Source organism: Eptatretus burgeri, unplaced genomic scaffold, assembly GCF_056783735.1.
Source record: "Eptatretus burgeri isolate ZD-2024b unplaced genomic scaffold, Ebu_testis_v1 Ebu_testis_scaffold_3161, whole genome shotgun sequence".
In the NCBI taxonomy this organism is placed as follows: domain Eukaryota; kingdom Metazoa; phylum Chordata; class Myxini; order Myxiniformes; family Myxinidae; genus Eptatretus; species Eptatretus burgeri.
The window spans coordinates 106,551-129,691 of NW_028225109.1; the positions used below are offsets into that span (position 1 = coordinate 106,551).

Genomic DNA, 23,141 nt, shown 5'->3' on the forward strand with positions numbered 1-23,141 from the left:
GATGCACCCGCTACCTGAGCACCGACCTCACCAAGCCGTGCTCGCTCACCACTCCCCTCCTCGAGGGCCGAATGGGGCCTAAACCCCCTTTATCATGTCTCGGACAAACGAACCACCCAACGTCCCGTTCCGCCGTCCCCACTCCCGATCAGTCCAGACAAAGGAACGTGATGCACGAAACTTCACCGGCACATCGTCGGTAAAATGGTGGAAGATGGGAGTGCGAGGGCGGAGCATGTGACGCCAAAACACCGGGCGAGTCACAAAACACGGACTGGATCTTTGCATTCGGAATGACCTTTATCCTGGACGTTTGGATTCGGAGCCACTTTTGCCCCTAACCTTTTGCAAATGACGTCACATGGGATTGATATTAAATCTTCGGGTTCTGGGTTTGCTGACGATCTCAAAGTGAAGTTTCCGGTCGTTATCTGTCATGTTTAACTGTTTATTTTCTCACCTTCATGTTACTGTGTGTTCATAGTTCGGTTTTGTTTCAAAATCGTGCTATTTTGTGAGTTTTCGTTGACCTTGTCTTACCGGGTGCTTGAGGACTACCCATCGTTCCCCTCGGTGTACGATCGTGTTTATTTGCCACACTGCATGTGAAAAGGCTGAATGCCTAAACTCGGTGTTTGCAGCTAAATCTTGTGTCCAAACCCTATCACTTTCTCCACCCACCTTACCCAGTCGCACACAACTGTCGCTTCAGACATTAAATCCTTCCTCTTCTCCAATGGCTTGATTTCTGATCATCAATTTGTTTTCAGACGAAGTCACTCGACAATGGATATGCTGCTTCTGCTCTCCCAACAATGGATGGAGGTCCTCAATGCTGGACATGAAATCAGAGCCATATCCCGAGACATATCATGTGCTTTTGATACGGTCTGGCACCCTGCCCTGCTCACCAAACTCTCATCCGATGGTATCCAAGGCCATCTCCACTCATGGCTTGCAGACTTCCTCTCCTGTCGCAGTCACCGTGTGGCCCTAAATGGAGTTCTTTCATCCCCTCTTCTTGTCCAGGCTGGAGTTCCTCAAGGTCACGCTCTTGGCCCTGTTCTTTTTCTGGTTTTCATCAATGATCTCTCCGACTCCCTGGAAAATCCTCTATATCTCTTTGCTGATGACTCCACCCTCTGCCGTACCATCTGTCATCTCTCAGACCGGAATGCAGCAGCTTCTTCACTCTCTGCTGATCTGGGTAAAATCACAAACTGGTCCAACACGTGGAACATGTCTTTTAATCCGGACAAATCTCACACTCTCATGATGTCTCTCCGAAAGGACTCTTCAGAACCCCTTCAGATGTCAGGAAATCCTTGCAGCAACATTATGACTGTCCTTACAAAGTTCCACAACGCTCCAACACGACTTTCCTCCATCGGAGCCGCTCGTGGATGCCATGGGTGTTCGCTCCGTGATCTTCATCGGAGAGATCTCGGGTCGTCATGCGGTGTAGTGACCGCGAAGGACTGCAAGGGACGCGAGTAGGGTGAGAGGAGTCCCGTCCGTTCCTGCATAAGCGAACCACGTGTTCGTGACGTCAGATTCGCGGCAAAACACGTGACCTTCAAAATTACGCGGGAAACTCACAGTACAGCATGATCAGTTTTTTAAAAATAAAGAAATACTTTATTTTTAAAACTCCATTTTGGGTTAAAATCGTGTCCATGATTTAAAGTAAATTCAAAGAATGAAAGTTTAGTTTGAACGGATTGTTTGTGTTTCAGATTCTGTTGTGAAACAGGAGTTCGAGTCCAAGTTCCTGATGATTCGTTCCCTCGACACGAAGGTTCGAATGAAACAACATTCTTTTTGTTCTATTTTTATATTTACACACATTAACACCCTCACAAACCACCATACATCACTACTGTAGTGTAGTGTTTACAAGGTACAAATGTCCATCTCCTCCTCTTCCTTTTTATCAATCCAAATTATTCCTTCCTGTGGAGTTGGTTGAGGAACGGTTCGATCCTCTTGTGACGACAACTTCCCCAAAACTAACTAGGAAGAGAAAGATAAATAAATGGGAATTATTTAATAGTTAATATAAGGGGAATCCCCCAGCAAACTGTCAATGGACCCGTCAATGTTCATTTGGGACGGTTCACGACCATTTATCGTGTGTATACATCCGCGGGGGAATCAAAGCCACGCCCACTTAAAGCCACGCCCACTTCCGCTGCTTTTCAATCCGCCAAGCGTCTCTTGCTCCCTCGGTTCGTCTCCCATTGCCTTTCACTCTCTCACCCTCTCTCTCTCTCCTCCGTGTGAATCACTATCTGCAGGAGTCGGTGGGTTGAGGACTTGGTACGATGCTGCGCTGGTGATGTGGACGCCCTTCCTCGCTGTTCTGTGTTTTCTTCTCTGTACCTGTGAAGGTGAGACTCCATTATGGTTGATAATGGCGCAATGGCGGATCCAGGGGTCGGTGCACATGAACTCCCCCCCCCCCCACGTACCCTCCGCCCGGACAATCGGCAATTGCACGTATTTTGCTTTCACTCTGCAATTAATCCGAGGAGCTGCCATACTTTTCGCCGTCGGTTCTGTCTTCATCCCTCCCCTTCCTCGGCTACGAATTAGTGACAGGCCTGAGGCCTTTTCGTCGAGTAGTTCGACTTTGTGACAGGCCTGAGGCCTTTTCGTCGAGTAGCTCGACTTACTGACAGGCCTGAAGCCTTTTCGTCGAGTAGCTCGACTTTGTGACAGGCCTGAGGCCTTTTCGTCGAGTAGCTCGACTTAGTGACAGGCCTGAGGCCTTTTCGTCGAGTAGCTCGACTTTGTGACAGGCCTGAGGCCTTTTCGTCGAGTAGCTCGACTGAGTGACAGTCTTGAGGCCTTTTCGTCGAGTAGCTCGACTTAGTGACAGGCCTGAGGCCTTTTCGTCGAGTAGCTCGACTTAGTGACAGGCCTGAGGCCTTTTCGTCGAGTAGCTCGACTTAGTGACAGGCCTGAGGCCTTTTCGTCGAGTAGCTCGACTTAGTGACAGGCCTGAGGCCTTTTCGTCGAGTAGCTCGACTTTGTGACAGGCCTGAGGCCTTTTCGTTGAGTCGTTCGACTTTGTGACAGGCCTGAGGTCTTTTCGTCGAGTAGCTCGACCTAGTGACAGGCCTGAGGCCTTTTCGTCGAGTAGCTCGACTTTGTGACAGGCCTGAGGCCTTTTCGTCGAGTCGCTCGACCAAGTGACAGGCCTGAGGCCTTTTCGTCGAGTAGCTCGACTTTGTGACAGGCCTGAGGCCTTTTCGTCGAGTAGCTCGACTTAGTGACAGGCCTGAGGCCTTTTCGTCGAGTAGCTCGACTTAGTGACAGGCCTGAGGCCTTTTCATCGAGTAGCTCGACTTAGTGACAGACCTGAGTCCTTTTCGTCGAGTAGCTCGACTGAGTGACAGGCCTGAGGCCTTTTCTTCGAGTAGCTCGACTTAGTGACAGGCCTGAGGCTTTTCGTCGAGTAGCTCGACTTAGTGACAGGCCTGAGGCTTTTCGTCGAGTAGCTCGACTTAGTGACAGGCCTGAGGCCATTTCGTTGAGAAGCTCGATCTTCCCAAATTTCCCTGTGGAGAAAGTACCACTTTCATAAAGTGGTGAAAATGGCATAAATTCCTTCAAAAATCTTCTTATCCAGACCCACGAGTGAAAATGTTACCAAATTTGGGTTACAACGTTAGGATACGGTCCTGATGTTAAATTGTGGAGGCCATGGTGATCACGTGACGGGAAGTGTCAAAATGGCCGACAGTCAATTTTTGGAAAAATTACGTAAATTCGTTCAAAAATCTTCTCCAGACCCACGAGTGAGAATGTTACCAAATTTGGGTTACAACATTAGGATAGGGTCCTGATGTTAAATTGCGGAGGCCATGGTGATCACGTGACGGGAAGTGTGTCAAAATGGCCGACAGTCAATTTTTGGAGAATCGCATAAATTCCTTCAAAAATCTTCCTCACCAGACCCACCGATCAGAATTCTACCAAATTTGGGTTTCAACATTAGGCCAGGGCCCAGATATACTACAGGTTTAGTGGTCCTATTTTTTTTTATTGAAGAACACACCTTGTGTGTGTGTAAACTGGAAAGTTCCAATGATAAGCAAAGTCATGGAATCCTTCATTGCAGTTGACATCAAGTCGGTCTGTCCTCTGACCATCAGTTGGGATTCAAACCCGGTGCCTCCACCCTGGACATGCTGTTGCTCTCAACGGAATCCTTTCATTTCCTCTAGTGGGGCGGCTTAGCCCAAATATTCAAAAGAATTGTGCATTTTGTGATACAAGCACCAAATTTGGCACAAATGTACATTAATATGTTGCGAACATTTTCAGATCTTGGGCCACTTGAAATTTTCTCTTTATATCCGCCATATTGGATTTCAAAATGGCTGCCACTTGAAATCTACATTTGCTATTATCTCTGACGTAATGCAGATATTGACTTGATTCTGGTATCTAAATGTATGTTTTTGGGGGCAAGGAATCCAATGGTACCATTTTCAACTTGATATTATCTATCACAGTCTGTTATATAATTTTATTTGGAAATTATCTTGGCAAATATTGGATTCAACACAATACTTTGAAAAGAATGTCTTAGTTCTGTAAATGTCTAAGGTATAATTCTGACATGCAACATGGTCTAGTATTTGAGGCTAGGTGTACTGGTATCTGAGGCTAGGTATATACCGGTACTGAAGATACGTGTACATAAACAGTGTCATGTTAACAAGTTCAGCATTGCCACAAGTACATGTATGTTGTTGACTCATCGTCATGTGCAGTCCCCTTCACACACACAGAGGGCTGTGCACTGAAGGGCAGCCTTTTTGCACTTGCAGCGCCTCACATACCCTTTCTTGCACTTGCAAGAAACCAGCTCAATGCAGCTGTGAGCTGCCTCAGTTAGCCTGGTCCAGTTAGGTGTGTACTGTCCTTCTCCAGTCCTTGACCAACCCCAGTTGGTTGGTGGAGGGAGCTCTGGTGCTGGCAGCAGTATCTGACCCCACACATGTCCACCTTGATACACTGCCCTCTTGACATGTTCCTCCAGAGCTGCCTTCGTTGGAGGGATGAGCTGCACATTGTTCTTCCTTGCGAAGAGTTTCCTCCTGGCCTTGTCAATGTCTGTGCATTTGCTGGTTCGATCATACAACAGGATCACGAACCTCTCGATGATGCGCATTGCATCGTCTGGTATGTCACGAGGTGCAGAGGACAGCAGCAGCAGCGCCTCAGTGAGTTCTGGCAGTACCGTCCAGACTGCCCACGCAGTCTTCTTACCATGTCTATGAAAACTAGACACAGTGTCGCATCCAGTTAGAGCGTGGAACATTGGCAGTGCACGAGCCTTCTCTCGTCCCAATCCAGCTGCTATTTCGTGTGCTGCTAGGTGTCGGAAACTCTGGCCTGTTCCGAAGGCCAGCCACAGTTTGTCTTCTGGTTGCAACTCCTGTGCCAGGGACACTGCCAGCACCACAACATCGGTGTCTTCAGTCCGGATGAGAATTGCATGGTGTCCATGCTGGACTGCGTGAGATGGATGCAGCAACATCCGACTGTCAGCTTCTTCATGGTTACATGGGGCGAGTGAGGTCAGATCTGGCAGTAGTGGCTTGCTGAGCACTGCCTCTCCATCAGTAATGACGAGTTGCTTGTCCTCCTGGTCAAACCATTCCATGAGAGCTGCTGAGAGGAACCTGAACAGCTCGGTCGTGTTGCTGTCCACTCGTAGGAAGTTCTGCCAGCTTCCTGGTATGGCTGCGGCAGCCACCACACGTCTCCGCACACCTTGTCCCCGCTTTGCACGTGTACTACCTTTCAGTGAATCAGCAAGGTAAGTATCCCAGACCAGATCCAGGCGTGACACTGTTTGCAGCTTCGTGGACATATATGGGATGAAGATCTGTTGTGCATACTCTTCAAAGGTCTTTGATGCAGCCGGCTTCAGCATCTGGACGATGGCTGCTCCATCAAGCACAATACAGGTCGTGACAGGAGCCTCTGTCTTTGCGTCGGAGACTTCTTCCAAGCATGTGAGGAGATCACTCTTGGTACCAGTGCAGAGGCTTCCACCATCAGACAATGCAGGAGGACATGCCTGATTCTCGTGACAAAAGAACTCTTCAAGGTTTCCATCCCTCGTCTGGCAGCCAATGTACAGGCGTGCGAAGAGTTCACGGTCATTCTTGATGCAGGCGAGCTGTTGCTGACCTATGCTCTGGCTTCTTGGAGTGGAAGTGCTGAACACCTTCAGCTTGTTACGAGGAATGGGTGCGTCCACTGCCTTTGTTCTGTCCAACAGACACTCTCTGGTGAAAGCCTCGAACTGCTCTTGGCCAATCCTCTTGGCATTCATCATGGTCTCCACAGCAGCAGGATCTGCGATCTCCTTTGTGTCCAGTTTGACTACATCCTGACTCTCCTCCTCGAATGGGTTGCCCATCTCCTATATGACACCGACGAGAGAGCGAACATCTTTCACAAATGAGGCCTGTACACTTGGCGTCCGATCATGATGACGTGTGTCTGCTGTTTGCCGTCTCCAGTGTTGGTTCCCATCCTGGAATTCTTCGATCACCCTGGCAACTTCTGGTCCCGCAACCATCCAGCGACGTAGGGCACTTGGGTTGTCAGTGAGCCCAACTGCTCCACCGTCTCCTTTGATGCAGGCATTATTCTGCTCATGTGCCTGGTCAATCGGGATTTAATAGAACACCCTCTGTTTTCTGAACGGTGAAGTGACTTTCCCTGAATTTCCTGGCTACATCTAGGTGTTTGATGGTGAGTTCGGCCATGTCCTTCAGGTGCACTGGTATCCACCGAGCATAGTGGGTGTGATCCAGTGCATGGAACCAGGGGATCAGCTCTGTCAGAGCATCGAGGAACATCATTAACGATCGCTGCCTGAGAGAACGCACATACACTAGAACCAACAGTTCTAGTTCCAGCACGGTTGCCCAGTAGTGAAACTGGGGGATGTCTTCTCCTCTCTGGCAACACCAGTCTTCAAACTCCGGAAGGTCCTCTGCATCCCTGGTTTCTCCCAGACAGTAGTGGTTGTAGGCACGGTGTTGCAGGATGTACAGTGCTGCTGCAGTCACTTTATGTGAATTTATATTTTAGACTGCCAGTATATATGAGCTTGTCTGAGTTGTAACTAGTGATTTAGTATAGTTTTTTTTATTTTATTTACAGAACTAAGACATTCTTTTCAAAGTATTGTGTTGAATCCAATATTTGCCTAGATAATTTCCAAATAAAATTATATAACAGACTGTGATAGATAATATTAAGTTGAAAATGGTAGCATTGGATTCCTTGCCCCCAAAAACAAACATTTAGATACCAGAATCAAGTCAATAGCTGCATTACGTCCAGAGATAATAGCAAATGTAGATTTCAAGTGGCGGCCATTTTGAAATCCAATATGGCGGACATAAAGAGAGAATTTCAAGTGGCCCAACATCTGAAAATGTTAGGAACATATTAATGTACATTTGTGCCAAATTTGGTGCTTGTATCACAAAATGCACAATTCTTTTGAATATTTGGGCTAAGCCGCCCCACTCGTGTCAGGTGCAGCTGAGCGGAGCTGCCAAGTGCGCGCCGGCTGAAAGAGACAGTTTCATGCCCCTGTTTAACATTTAGAATAGGGCATTTACACTCAGGGCATTGAGACTCAGAGAGCGGTTAGACAGGTAACATTTAGAATAGGGCATTTACACTCAGGGCATTGAGACTCAGAGAGCGGTTGGACAGGTAACATTTAGAATAGGGCATTTACACTCAGGGCATTGAGACTCAGAGAGCGGTTAGACAGGTAACATTTAGAATAGGGCATTTACACTCAGGGCATTGAGACTCAGAGAGTGGTTAGACAGGTAACATTTAGAATAGGGCATTTACACTCAGGGCATTGAGACTCAGAGAGTGGTTAGACAGGTAACATTTAGAATAGGGCATTTACACTCAGGGCATTGTGAATCAGAGAGCAGTTGGACAGGTAACATTTAGAATAGGGCATTTACACTCAGAGCATTGAGACTCAGAGCGGTTTGATAGGTAACATTTAGAATAGGGCATTTACACTCAGGGCATTGAGACTCAGAGAGCGGTTAGACAGGTAACATTTAGAATAGGCATTTACACTCAGGGCATTGAGACTCAGAGAGCGGTTAGACAGGTAACATTTAGAATTGGGCATTTACACTCAGGGCATTGAGACTCAGAGAGCGGTTAGACAGGTAACATTTAGAATAGGGCATTTACACTCAGGGCATTGAGAATCAGAGAGCGGTTGGACAGGTAACATTTTGAATTGGGAATTTACACTCAGGGCATTGAGACTCAGAGAGCGGTTAGACAGGTAACATTTAGAATAGACTAATGGCACATCGACTCTTCCAGAGACTCGGGGATTGAGACTCAGCGTATTTAAACGAGGGGTAATTCGACGATGGAAATTGGACATTGGTCATGATGAAACTCAGGGTATTGACACTCAGACAGCTTCGACTCAGGACATTTATAGTACGAGGCATTTAGTGTTGGGGCTCATATCACTCGTTTTGTACGGAAACATGTGAGGGTCATGGTGAAAATACTCCATGTCGAAATCCCGAATTAATCTTTTTAATTCCTCAAAACAACATTTTCCCTCCTTCAAAGTGACGACAACACCTTCATGGGATGTGTGCATATAATATGACGTCACAATTGCTCAGAAAGGAGTTCCAAAATGTTCTTGTCAGGGGTGTTGAAAGGCATTGAGGATTCTTCCTTGAACCTCATCACGGGGGAGTGTAAGACGAACAGGAGCAAAACTGAGTTATTCGGCCGTCTGACGTATCACGAGCTATTGAAGGTGTTCTCAAGAGAAAGGTTTCTTAACATTTACTGAACTGGACATTCAACAAATAAAAGCAAAGCAGGGATTCTCAATACAAAGGAAACAATGAAGTTTATTTTTATGCAACTTTTAAAATCATTCTTTTATATCCTGGTATAAAATGAATGAATGAAGGGAAGGTAGACACACACACACACACACACACACACACACACACACACACACACACACACACACACACACACACACACACACACACACACACTGTGCTCTGACAACTCCCATGAGTCCAGAAACAAAGAGCTCAGCCCACTGTCAGTCCATTTCCATTTTACCCTCTCTCCTCGATCGTATGTGCAATAAATAAATAAATATCACTGATAACATCAACTCTGAATCCAAACCTCGTTTTTCAGAACAGGCGATGGATCGTGGCGCACAGTCACACAACGTCTTGGGTGCACGACCGATATCCTCGGGGAGCCGGAACACCTGCGTTTCTTCCTCCACGCAATCGGGTTATGCACACCAGGGACCCCGGCAGGTAATCGCATTGCACAGGTATGCCCTGTGCCATCGACCAACGGTATCTGCTTTGCCAACCACCCCATAAGCTGGAAGAGTTGCTCCTCTTAATTGGAAAGGTCATCTGTGACAGATCGTGCGGCTCGGAATTGCAGGAATGTGGATCCTTTTTTGGTGCTCCGGCGACCCAGGTTCCTTCTGGTCTTGCTTGTCCTGTTGTGGGTGCACCTCGGGTGCACGACCGAAATCTCCGAGGAGCCGGACTGCTGACATTTCTTCCTCCAAGCAACCGGGTCGTGTGGTCCAGTGCCCCCCACAGGTAATCACATTGCACTGGTGTTTGCAGGTGTTTCATCGCTGAGGAATAATTTCCTAATCACTCACCAATCCAACACGGATGGATGTTTGTCGAATCATCACAATAAGTGGTGTTGGCTCTTTTGTGACGTATTCCGGGTTACTGTTGATATTGTTGCGGATTCGCGCCCGCCGGCGTGCGGACGGCCACGTAACTCGAATCGCGGCACGTCGCCCACCGGACGGACAATCCAGTCGTGACCCTCTCGGACTAACGCCGGGAACTAGTCACGGGTGGACCTTTCGGTCTCACCGCGATCGTGCCAATCGGCCCCCGCGTGGGATAGGGTTGCTCGCCAAATTCGACCTACCTAAGTACCCACACGGTGGGTAGACCGGGCGATCGCACCTCGCCGCAGGTCGACTTCGGACACGGGCCACTTTAAGCGACCCGTTCCGTACTATCGGGATAACCGAGCGGTGTTATTCATCGGCCTCGACGGTTCGATTAATTATCGGGCGTTTTAGCCCACGACCAACCCTTTACGTGAAGCAAGATGGAGATTCAATAGAGGAAAAGACGAAGCGAAGCGGGAAAACAGTTCAACAATAAGCACATTTATTTCGCGATGAACGGAAAGCACACATATACAATTACACCAAAAGCAAATGTAATAGAAGAAGAAACACAATATTACACAAAAAGCAAATGCAGCAATGCAGATCTAACCGACTACCGGGCACACGGCAACACATACAATTTTACTTCACAGACGGCGCCAACACATATTCCCAAAGCAAAAGAAAAAAAGAACCACCCTCCAGGATGAGGGGGGTAGGCGGGCCTGGGGCCGAGACCGTGTTGGGCCTACCGTCTGATGATGAGACGCAGAGCGGCGGTGGCGCCTCAACTCCGCGGGCCTCGCGGACAGTGTCTGGTAGGGGGTGGGAAAGGGGCCCCCTTTGTCGCACTATCTCAGTGCGGGGGGGAAACAGGAGGGGGTTGCTGATGCTCGGGGGAAGGAGGATATCACCCTGTCTCGGGTCCCGTGGCGAGCGTCTCCTCCTCGACCTCGGTCGCGTTGCTGGCCTCTCCCTCTGCAGCTCCCGGCACCGACGCGAGCACCCCCTCGTCCGCCTTCGCCGCCGTCACCTCTCCACAGCTCCGTCTACTCGCCCTCTCTGTCTCCTCTCTTGGCTCGTCCCAACTCTTCACTCTCGACTTCTCCCACTTCTTTCCAGCTCCACCGACGACTCTCTTGAACTCCGCACCACTCCTTTACTGACGAACGCAGCCGTTTATATAAGCCCCGTGGCTTCGCTCTTTCACCCTTGACCCTCTGCCTCCGACCCTTCACCTCTCTAACTGGCTCCCCATTGGCCCGAGGAAAAGTGGGCGTGAATGCTTTTTGATCCATGTATTTGCATATAGCGACCGCCCTCCAACGCCCTGGAGGCGGGGCCAAATCGCCCCTCGCTCACCGATTGGACGGAACAAAAGTGGGCGTGAGTCGTTTTTGATCCGTTTTTCTTCGGAAAGTCTGTGATGTCTCTGAATACGCTGCTCGGTGCGCGCCCTGCACGAGTCCAGTATCGGTGCCCACGAGTGGCGCGATATGGTGTGGATGCGATGGTGGCGAGTTGTGACGGTAAAGGTCGTGGCTGTTGTTGTGAAGCGGCGTTGTGGTTGTTGTTGTGAGGCGGCGTTGTGGTTGGTGGTTGTTGTTGTGAAGCGGTGTTGTGGTTGGTGGTTGTTGTGAAGCGGCGTTGTGGTTGGTGGTTGTTGTTGTGAAGCGGCGTTGTGGTTGGTGGTTGTTGTTGTGATGGCTGTTGAGACGTGGTTGGTGGTGGTAGTAATGGCAGCTGGTCCAAAATAAAGATAGTAAAAGAAAAACGGCTATCCTGAAGAGTCGCAGCCCGACTGAATGACATTTATTCCCTCGAAACAACGGGTTTGGGCCTAACTACACATATACTTTCAGAGATATCTCACCTAAGGGACCTGAATGGTGGTTTGTGAATTTCGTCAACCACAACACTACCCCCTCCCCTTTTTACAGACTCGTCCCGAGTCGTCAAATTTTCGTGTGCCATCATGTGTAGTTTTCACCTAGTACATTTTACCTACGGATCCCTGAGTGCGACATTCATGGTATTCGTGTCCCCAAAATAAATAACCTGAGGGCTGCGTAACTATCTAAACAAACTCACTCACACGGACGACTTAAATAAAATTGCCGGCGCTAAGACAAACATGCCGGGGGCGCACTCATATGTACAGTACATCTTAACCTTAACTTACAAATTTTACACTAAACCATGGCCCAGGATCAATGAACTCTGCAAAAAGAAAGCAGTTAGCAGGGAGCCAGGCTGCTCGCATGCAGTCTCTGACTCAAAACAATGCAGGTGACAGGGAACGTGGCCGGCTGCTCACACGCAGTCCAAGGCCTTCCCTTTTGAACTGAACGCAGTGAACCACAACGGTGCATGGGCCGCACAAACGTAGTCTCCGTGCCAGCTCAAGTGGCACACGCAATGAACACACGAATGGATGGATGAATGGTTTGAACTGAACGCAGTGAACCACAACGGTGCATGGGCTGCACAACGCAGTCTCCGTGCCAGCTCAAGTGGCACACGCAATGAACACAACGAATGGATGGATGAACACAAACACGGTGCACGGGCCGCCACTGCAGGCCCGTGTTGTAGCTGCCAACAGGGCAGTTCTCGCAGCTTGCAAACTGTTGCCTTGATCCTGGCGCACATGGCAATGAACAGGGGGGGCAAAGCAAAAATTGAACGGGGGCTGGTGAGCAGGGGCAGTGGGCATGGCATGGCAAAGGCAGCAGGCAAACACAGCCCGCAGAAGAAGGCCGCTGCAGGCAAACACAGCCGGCAGATGAACTGGCCGGCACAGGCCTTGAAGAAAAACAGCCAGCAGATGAAGTGGCCGGCACAGGCCTTGAAGCAAAACACGGCCAGCCGATGGCACAGGCCTTGCAGCAAAACAACAGCTGCCGATGAAGTTGGCCGGCCTCCGCCTTGAAGCAAAACACGGCCAGCCGATGAAGTTGGCCAGCCTTTGCCGTTCAGTGGAGGTTGGTGGAGGGAGTGCGGTGGTGCTGGCCACTTGGAAGGCGGGCTCGGACCTACCTACCTGTCTCCCTCCCACCTATCGCCTTTGCCTGTCATTGTACATACCCACTCCCTTAATTTGTCAAACCCCAATTTAGCCCCAACTTATTTTTTTACTTTTACTTCCCCACTATAAATCGTCCCCTAACCCCCTTTATCGTCTTTGTTCGGCTAACCTATCCTGTCACCTAGCCTACTCCCAACCCCTACGTTCCCTTCCTGGAGGGGAATAAGGGAGAGCTAGCGTCCTGTGTCGAGGCCCAATTCAAGCCTCAGAATGGCCTCCCCAGAGTTCAGCGATCTATAACACAAAGTGGGTCCAGCGGCCCACAACGAGAGCGAGGGGATGGATGGTGCGGAGGGGTACACTTCCTAATCTACCCTATCCATTTAACTGTTAAACTACCCCGGGGCTTTCAACAAGCGCCTCTCGCTTAAACTATTGGTTCTAACAACCCAGATTCCCGTCGCCTGTGTTGGTGTCCTCACAATTTCGGGCCTCGCCCCCCAATTTTATCTCCGTGCCCTCACACGGTCTCATAGCTGGGACACGTGTGGCTCCCTTTGGCAGGCACGACCCTCTGCCGAATCTCCCGCTATGGCACCCCCGGGCACTACACTGCCTCCGAGCCTACCAGCTCCCTAACACCGGGAGTGCCCCCATGGCACCTCCCCTGAAACGCACACGTGGCAGGCTGGCTTCCCAGGCCCCTTTCCGAGGGTCACCCGTGCCCACAACACTGCCCACGCGGCTAATGGCGCCCCGGGCCCCCGCACCAAGCAGGCGCACCCGTGCCCACTACGCTATCCCGGCCCCCCATGGGCCCTTGGCCTACCACGGCCGACTAGCCTGGTGCCCGGGGTACCCACTCAGCGATACTCACCTTTCGCAGCCACGCTCCCAGCCCGTCAACAGGGCTCCTGCACCCCTCCAAATGGGTTTCGAGCCTACACTCCCACCAACAACAAAACGACCTCCATTTTGTAAATTTGACTAACCCCCTAATTCTCTCTACACTGACCCCGGGGTCCCTTGGGCGGGAGTCACTCCTCCCCCCAATCACTCATCGCACCATGCATTCCCCATTCGCTCCATTCACACAGACCCTCTGGCCTCACTCACTCACCAAGCACATGCTTCCAATTCACTCACCAACAACTCTTCAACACACACACCACTGAACTCTGCCATCCTTCTAACTACCTCCCCTAACTAACTCGTGCTCCCACGTCGTCCCTTAAACTAGTAGCACGTTCCTTTTAACACTACGTAGCTAAACTACGTCCCCTCTACACATTCACTGTCTGTCACTGTCTCCAAATCAATAAAAAATCATTTCCCCACCTAAATCTGGCTACAATCCCTCTAACTAATCCATTCCACGGACTCCATGAGGACTTACCCCTGCCCCATGAAGTCGGTCTAACTAAGGTAACCCTTCCCCCTAACTAGTTTCCATCCTGTGCCCAGGTCAAGGGGGTCTTCCACCCCTTGCCCAGGAATCCTGTGCACCCGAAAGTGAGGCTTGCTTTTTTTTTTCTTTTTTTTTTACATGCGCATCACCAGCGCGGCAACTCACAGCCTGCGCACTTTGCAGCTGCCCGTGACGTCATGCAGCTGCACGTGTACCTCGTCCCTCCTTGGACGGTACCATCCGGCAGGGATACCCCTCCTGCCGGATTCCAACCCCACATGCAGCCATGGCGTCACCGTGCGCATAAAAAAAAACAAGCCCCACGTCTCGAGGGGTTCCCCACGCGAACACATGTGCTTTGCCCGTTAGAGCTTAACACACACGATCGCGTGGAGAACCCGTCCGGTCCAAATCCGTTTACCTGCCTAAGCTTTGTCCTTCCGCGGGATCGGCAAATCCACCGCGTGCGTTTCCGGACCGGGACTTCACTCTCGCAAGCGAGCACGTGGGGGCCTCGTGCGTTGCACAGCACGGACCTCGTGCTCGCTGCTGGGTGAACCCGGCACGGTCCCCAAAACAACTACAGCCGCTACTCGGCTTTCTTTCCTTACATGTCGCCGTCGTAGTCTCCATTCCACACACGCATTCCTACGTGTAACGACGCTCACACTCCATTCCATTACATTCACACCGGGAGACGCGGCTGCGTGCTCCCGCATGCCAACCGACATCTCCCTTACATACCGCTCTCTCACACACACGATCTCCCTTGCATAAACCATACCACTCACACGTGGTGCTCCATTCACTCGCGGCCTTCCACTCACTCGTGCCTCACTCACACACGCGGGGGCACTCACCCAAGGTTCCTCATCCACACTGGCCGTTTCATCCACACACACGGCCTCACTCACACACGGTGCCTCACCCACACACGCGGGGGCACTCAACTGCGGTGTTTCATCCACACACGCGGGGGCACTCACCCGCGGTTCCTCATCCACACTGGCCGTTTCATCCACACACACGGCCTCACTCACACACGGTCCCTCACTCACACACGCGGGGGCACTCACCCGCGGTGCCTCACTCACACACACGGCGACACACACACGGTGCCTCACTCACACACGCGGGGACACTCAACCGCGGTGCTTCATCCACACTGGCCGTTTCATCCACACACACGGCCTCTTCCACACACGGTGCCTCATCCACACACGGCGTGCTGGGAAGCACGTACTCTGGCACCATCGCCACCACACCACTCACACACGGGGTCGCTTCCACACACGGGGACGCACTCACGCCTTGCACCACACACACAGGGACAACCACACTGGGGATTCGTGTCCCCACAAGGGTCTCCGGGGCCTCTATACCCCCCAAGCTCTCCGTGCACCTGTCCACAGCACCCGTCCCCTCAGCCTCGCAAAGCACGACCGAACTCGCCTGGTCGTGACTCACCTCAAGGGGGCATACTCCCTCCCCTCGTTCCTGGAGGAGGCTATCCCGCTGCTCGCACCGGGCCTCCACCCAGTCCACCAGCTCACCCCCATTGTCCTCCACTACCTCCGTGTGTGTGTGCGTCACTTACCCCGTCTTCATCGTGTAGTCTTCCCTCTATCGTTCCCTTCCCTGCTACCGTCACCTCGTGTCTCGTCTCACACGTTTTGGTCTCCCCATTTAATTTTTCCCTTTCGGTCATCGTCACGACCCTCGCCCAACACGCCCCCCGAATTATTTTTTCACCCGCCTCCACCGCGGGCCTGTCAGCCGTTGCACCCCCTCCCAGCTCGTTCGTTCCTACACGTGGAGTCGCCATTTTGAGTTCCCTGCTAACGGCCTTCATGCCCGCCTGCAGGCATCGGCCCATGTTCTGCGTCTCACCCCGCAGCTTTTTAGTTTCTTCCCTCATGTTTGCTTCCATTCCGTTTATTTGCTTGTTCATTTCGTTTCTCATTTCATTTGTGTTTGTATCCATCTTTTCGTTTATTTGTTGTGTATTCGCATCCATCTTTTCGTTCATTCCTTTTATTTCGTTTTTCACTTCGTCTGTCATTGCCGCCAGCATGGCGCATAGCTGGGCCATGTCGGGTGCGCTTGGGTGAGCCGTTTCGGCAGGGGTTGGGGAAGGGTTTTGGTGGAGAGGGGGAGGGGAGGTGTCATACACCGCGGCCGCTGCCGCACCCATTTTGGGCTCTGGGTTCAGTTGGACGAGTTCGTTTTCCTGTACAACCAACATTTCCTGCACGGGGATTTCATCCTGAGCCATGGATTCTACACATTCTACATCCATTTCTAATACCCTCGGCTCCCGCTCGCCTTGAGACGCCATCTTGCTTCTCTTAAAGGGTTAATTTAGCTCGCTCGTAATTTGGAGGGAATCGGGGGTCGCTCCTCTCACCCCTGGACCGATTCCCGTGAATTTAATTGGAGACAGGAGAGCCCGTTTTCCCGTTCTCCAATACCAGTGCCGCGAGGAGGGCGATGAGTTTATATCGCACGACCTGACACCAGTGTTGCGGATTCGCGCCCGCCGGCGTGCGGACGGCCACGTAACTCGAATCGCGGCATGTCGCCCACCGGACGGACAATCCAGTCGTGACCCTCTCGGACTAACGCCGGGAACGAGTCACGGGTGGACCTTTCGGTCTCACCGCGATCGTGCCAATCGGCCCCCGCGTGGGATAGGGTTGCTCGCCAAATTCGACCTACCTAAGTACCCACACGGAGGGTAGACCGGGCGATCGCACCTCGCCGCAGGTCGTCTTCGGACACGGGCCACTTTAAGCGACCCGTTCCGTACTATCGGGATAATCGAGCGGTGTTATTCGTCGGCCTCGACGGTTCGATTAATTATCGGGCGTTTTAGCCCACGACCAACCCTTTACGTGAAGCAAGATGGAGATTCAATAGTGGAAAAGACGAAGCGAAGCGGGAAAACAGTTCAACAATAAGCACATTTATTTCGCGATGAACGGAAAGCACACATATACAATTACACCAAAAGCAAATGTAATAGAAGAAGAAACACAATATTACACAAAAAGCAAATGCAACAATGCAGATCTAACCGACTACCGGGCACACGGCAACACTTATACAATTTTACTTCACAGACAGCGCCGACAACACATATTCCCAAAGCAAAAGAAAAAAAGAACCACCCTCCAGGATGAGGGGGGTAGGCGGGCCTGGGGCCGAGACCGTGTTGGGCCTACCGTCTGATGATGAGACGCAGAGCGGCGGTGGCGCCTCAACTCCGCGGGCCTCGCGGACAGTGTCTGGTAGGGGGTGGGAAAGGGGCCCCCTTTGTCTCACTATCTCAGCGCGGGGGGAAACAGGAGGGGGTTGCTGATGCTCGGGGGAAGGAGGATATCACCCTGTCTCGGGTCCCGTGGCGAGCGTCTCCTCCTCGACCTCGGTCGCGTTGCTGGGCTCTCCCTCTGCAGCTCCCGGCACCGATGCGAGCACCCCCTCGTCCGCCTTCGCCGCCGTCACCTCTCCACAGCTCCGTCTACTCGCCCTCTCCGTCTCCTCTCTTGGCTCGTCCCAACTCTTCACTCTCGACTTCTCCCACTTCTTTCCAGCTCCACCGACGACTCTCTTGAACTCCGCACCACTCCTTTACTGACGAACGCAGCCGTTTATATAAGCCCCGTGGCTTCGCTCTTTCACCCTTGACCCTCTGCCTCCGACCCTTCACCTCTCTAACTGGCTCCCCATTGGCCCGAGGAAAAGTGGGCGTGAATGCTTTTTGATCCATGTATTTGCATATAGCGACCGCCCTCCAACGCCCTGGAGGCGGGGCCAAATCGCCCCTCGCTCACCGATTGGATGGAACAAAAGTGGGCGTGAGTCGTTTTTGATCCGTTTTTCTTCGGAAAGTCTGTGATGTCTCTGAATACGCTGCTCGGTGCGCGCCCTGCACGAGTCCAGTATCGGTGCCCACGAGTGGCGCGAGATGGTGTGGATGCGATGGTGGCGAGTTGTGAGGTAAAGGTCGTGGCTGTTGTTGTGAAGCGGAGTTGTGGTTGGTGGTTGTTGTTGTGAGGCGGCGTTGTGGTTGGTGGTTGTTGTGAAGCGGCGTTGTGGTTGGTGGTTGTTGTGAAGCGGCGTTGCGGTTGGTGGTTGTTGTTGTGAAGCGGCGTTGTGGTTGGTGGTTGTTGTTGTGATGGCTGTTGAGACGTGGTTGGTGGTGGTAGTAATGGCGGCTGGTCCAAAATAAAGATAGTAAAAGAAAAACGGCTATCCTGAAGAGTCGCAGCCCGACTGAATGACATTTATTCCCTCGAAACAACGGGTTTGGGCCTAACTACACATAGTCCGGGAGCCAACCTGTGTACGAGGCTGTTTTAGGGTTGGACCTTACAGCCTCTGCTATAAAATTTTACACCCCCAGGATGTTTAGATATATGTTTGCAGTTCATGAAAACCAATGTTGGCAATTCATAAGCTCTTGCGAAAAATTTTGACGGACGTTTTTGTTTGAGGAAGATTTGAAAAATTTGATAAAACAGCAATTGTCAATAAAATTTCTAAAAAAATTAAAAAATCACATTCATGAAAAATAAATGTGAACTAAATGTAAGAATTCAATCAGTACATTGTAAAATGACAAAAAAAAAATTGCCTTTGTGGAAGTAAACCTCGTAAAAGTACATAATTTTGTGAAAAATGCCTTAAAAATAACGTTTTTTGAAGATGGCCTTTAGAACTTTTCTTATCATAGGCAGATGCTGCATTAGAATACTAATTTCTCTTAATGTGATATGAACATGGTATCCATGGCTAATTAAAACAGCAAATTTGAGTGAGTTCTATCAATTTTTAAAGAGAAAATTAACATTTTTGTCAACCAAAGTTACCCCTACCCCCAAAATCCTCTTACTCTATTGAACACAGTTCGGTTAAGGTTTGCTGGATCCAGGTTGGGTACTTCACAGTTCACTCTTCCAAAGGAAAATTCAATGGTGTTTGGAGTGACATGGCCCTGGAGCAGACATACAACAATGAAGGGAAGACATCTCTGTTCAAAGGCATATCTCAGGCACCAGCTGCTCAAGATAAATATGTGAAGACAGCACCATTTCTCACAGCTGTATCAGAGAACATAAAGTCTATGGCTAATCTAGGCCAACAGGAATCTACTCATCATGGAGAAACACATAAGCAGGCAACAGAAGAACATATGCATGTTGAGGAGATCAAGAAAGTGATATGCCAGCAGATGATAAACCCATTCCAGTGTAACAACCAAGTGGATCTGCTCAATAGAGCAACTGGTGAGAAGGCTGCTTCGAAAGACTTGGTCCATGCTCAAGCTAAGGGCATGGAAGCCATTATGAAAGCAGAAGAGGTGGTCTCTATTAAGATTGAACCACTGAAGCTGGTAACTTTCTCCTCACAGAAGAAATCAAAACCCATCAAGGAAACAGAGTTTAATCAGGATCTATCAAGATGAGACTGCAACTACACGTGTGCTGTGTTTCTATCGAGATGCCGACCCAGTCACAAGACAGATTGCATTTTCCCATGAGTGGACAGACTATCCTTCATCCCTGTTTGAGGTTGATCCACGCTTAGCACAGGGGTTTGTAATGCGCAAAGGCAACGAGTCTGATTTCGTGGCAGTGCTAATTGCTGAAGCTGAGCAGGATGTTGTTTTACAGCTGCCATCATTACCACAGAGTGACCTATACACAGTTTATCTGGTAGACACAATGGCATTTGTAAATAAATACCAAAAAATGGGTGCAAAAACATTTGGTGAACTTCCCCAGCTGTATCTTCGCAAGCTCCTGCAGTTGAAACCTGAAATGTGCAACTGTGTCAATATCATTGGTGATCAGTATGATTTTGATGATAGCCATATTTGAAGGGTGATGAGCAGCAGAGGAGAAACCAGACAGACCAGGCAAGACAATTCTCACCATCCAAGAGTCTAGAAATTCTGGACTGGAATTTACTCATGAAGAATCCAAGAAATAAAGGAAATCTTCAGAACTTCATTGGCACTTCCCTTTGTGAGAGTCCTGAAGCTATTCCGGATAGAGTGACCATCATTCTTGGTGGTATGATGGAAAACAAAGGTCACACTCTTTCCATCACATCAGCATCAAGTTCAGTTCTGGACTTACCTTGTGAAGAACATGAAGAGGCAGACACAAGGATTATTGCTCATCTTGCATATTGTGTGGAATATCTTGATCACCATCGAGCTGTTGTGCATGCATCAGATACAGACATAATTATGCTGTGTATATATCACTTCTGCTGCTTGAACACATTGCAAGAACTCTGGATACAACGGCAGAATCAATACCTACCTATTCATGAGCTGGTAGAAGTGTTGAGCAAGAAGTACCAGAAAATCCTCTTGATGTCGCAGCTACACTTCTGTGCACATATGTGTTGTGTGGATGTGACACAGTGAGCTACCCATTCAGAAGGGGAAAAGAAGAGGTCAGGTCAGGTATGGGAGCATGTGCCAGAACAGCGCGTCGCTGCGTCCACTTTCCGCCGGTACTCCAGGGGCCTCCGTCTGGCCATCCCCCAGGCAGATGCCAGGCCCATCCCCATCTCCTTGAGATGATGGTCAACCTGCTGCAACCATGAGGCACGTGGTCGGCCCACTGGCCTCCTCCACTCACGAGACTCCCTCGCTGAGAGAATCTGGTGAGCAGGATCAGCGTCAGGAAAACGAGCCACATGTCCATACAGCCGCAGCTGACGCTCATGGACTATGCAGGTAACAAATCTCATCCGAGTCTCTCTCAGCAACCGCTCGTTGGACACAAAATCCGACCAGCGATAGCCAAGGATTCTTCGAAGAGACCTGGTACAAAAGGAATTAAGTCTCCGTCTCAGATCCTTGGTCAAAGTCCAAGTCTCGCACCCATAGAGCAAGACTGGAAGTACCAAGGACCTGAAGACTCGGACTTTCATCCTCCCGCACAGGTACCGGCAGCGCCACACCCCATGATCCAGTGAATCCATGACTCCCCAGGCCCGACCCAGACGTCTATTGACCTCCGGCTCACAACCTGCGGAGACATGAATATCACTGCCAAGGTAAGTGAATCTATCCACGACCTCAACATCCTCACCACAAACAGACACAGACAGGACAGCAGCATCCAAGATGTCACCGAAAGCCTGGATCTTAGTTTTGACCCAAGAAATCCGTAATCCCAACGGCTCCGACTCCTCATTCAGCACCTCGAGGGCCCCCAAGAGGATGTCTAAAGTCTCCGCAAAGATGACTGCATCATCTGCAAAATCAAGGTCCGAGATCTTGACATTGCCAAACGATGCACCGCAACTTGATCTCTCCGACATCCTCCCTAAAATCCAGTCCATACAAGTGCTGAAAAGTGTGGGGGCAAGTACACATCCCTGACGAACTCCAGTAACAACTGGAAATAAGTCAGAGATGGTACCACCACACTTCACAGCACTCTCAGTACCAAAGTAGAGTTCAGACATCAGATCGATCAGTTTAGGTGGCACCCCACGAAGACCAAGAATCCTCCAGAGGACATCCCGATTCACTGAATCGATTCACTGTACCTATTGTGTAGGTACAGAGATCAACATAGGCTGCAAGCAGCCCCTGCCGAAACTCTCGTCTGCGTTCGGTGAGGACACGAAGTGCAAGGATACGGTCAATCGTTGACCTCTTTGGTGTAAAGCCTGACTGCTCTGGATGCTGGTGCTCAAGCAGATGGTGGCGAACCCTATCAAGAATTATCCGAGCAAAGACCTTGCCCGGCACTGAGAGCAGCGTCACCCCTCGGTAGTTGTTGCAGTCTTGGCGATCACCCTTCCCTTTCCAGAGAGGGACAACAAGGCCCCTCTTCCAGTCAGTTGGGATGATGCCTGTGTTCCTGTGAAAAGAAGAGCGGCACAGGTTTCTCTGGGACTGATAGGAAACCTTCCCCACCTTGTTGATTTTGGAAGAGATAGTGAAATGGCAGCAACAGAATGTGTCATTGATGAGGCCAGAGTATACTGGACTGCTCTGCATGGCCAAAAGGGTTCAGCTGTTTGGATACCCTCAGGCAGCATATGTTTGTCTCTTCAAAATTAGACCTTAGGTCACTGCCAGCAACAGAAGATGCGTTTTACTTCCTTGTTTTAAGAGCATTGTATCAATTGCTTCTGTATAGACGTGCACATCTCAGTGACCGAGCACTTCCCCAGCCACAACATTTGGCAGAACCCTTATCAATGGAAAACTGGTCCCAATTCTCATGTCTAAGCCAGCCAAGCCAAACATAGACAAAACGGTGTCTTGCATGTGCAAATTATCCAAATGTCTGAAACGATGTTCATGCAAAAAGGCTGCTGTGCCTTGCTGAGTGACATGCATATGCCTTGGTCAGAGAGGTTCATGTGGTGGAGTTGTTTCAGAGAGTGACTCTTCCTCTGAAGAGGATGTTTCATGTCACAATATTGTGTTAATCCATTTCTAATTTTATCTTCCTTAAAACCATGGCATGTAAAAGTATGTTCTTGTTCCTGACCCCATTGATAGCAGTCAAGCATTTCTGAGTTACATAAATCTTTTGTTGTTTGACATATAACCTTGTCAATTGTAGGTAGGTTAAATCTACACCAATTGTGATATAGGAAATGAACTCCTCTTTAATATGAGGGGTCATTTGTGTATATAGGTTTAGTGGTTATGATTTTAGGACAATATGAATTACCCCTACCCCTATCCGACATCTTCGCTTTTGCCAACATTTTGTTATCAGAGGGGGCTCGCAAAAGTGTTGACTGTGTTGTTGCGCAAGAGTTTCACCATTGCCAACATTGGTTTTCATATACTCAAAGGGTGTCTCTTTATGAAAATCAACACAAAAATTTTATAGCAGACCGGGCAATTTTTTTTTAATTTTGAT

General features: G+C 50.0%; 1 protein-coding gene across 6 annotated transcripts in view; it reads left to right on the forward strand.

Annotated features, from left to right (window-relative positions):
* Window positions 1–23,141, forward strand: part of LOC147006604 (uncharacterized) — a 52,208-nt gene that overhangs the window by 26,031 nt on the left and 3,036 nt on the right. For 2 of the 6 annotated variants that reach the window (XM_085868411.1, XM_085868412.1), the window contains 4 exons: window positions 1,737–1,798; window positions 2,298–2,390; window positions 9,268–9,395; window positions 9,510–9,695. In XM_085868411.1, the coding sequence (XP_085724537.1) occupies window positions 2,339–2,390; window positions 9,268–9,395; window positions 9,510–9,695 (366 nt within the window). In that variant the 5' untranslated portion in view covers window positions 1,737–1,798; window positions 2,298–2,338. Of the gene's footprint in view, window positions 1–1,736; window positions 1,799–1,961; window positions 2,391–9,267; window positions 9,696–23,141 lie in introns of those variants that run through there. The other 4 variants (XM_085868413.1, XM_085868409.1, XM_085868410.1 and 1 more) reach the window with 4 other exon arrangements.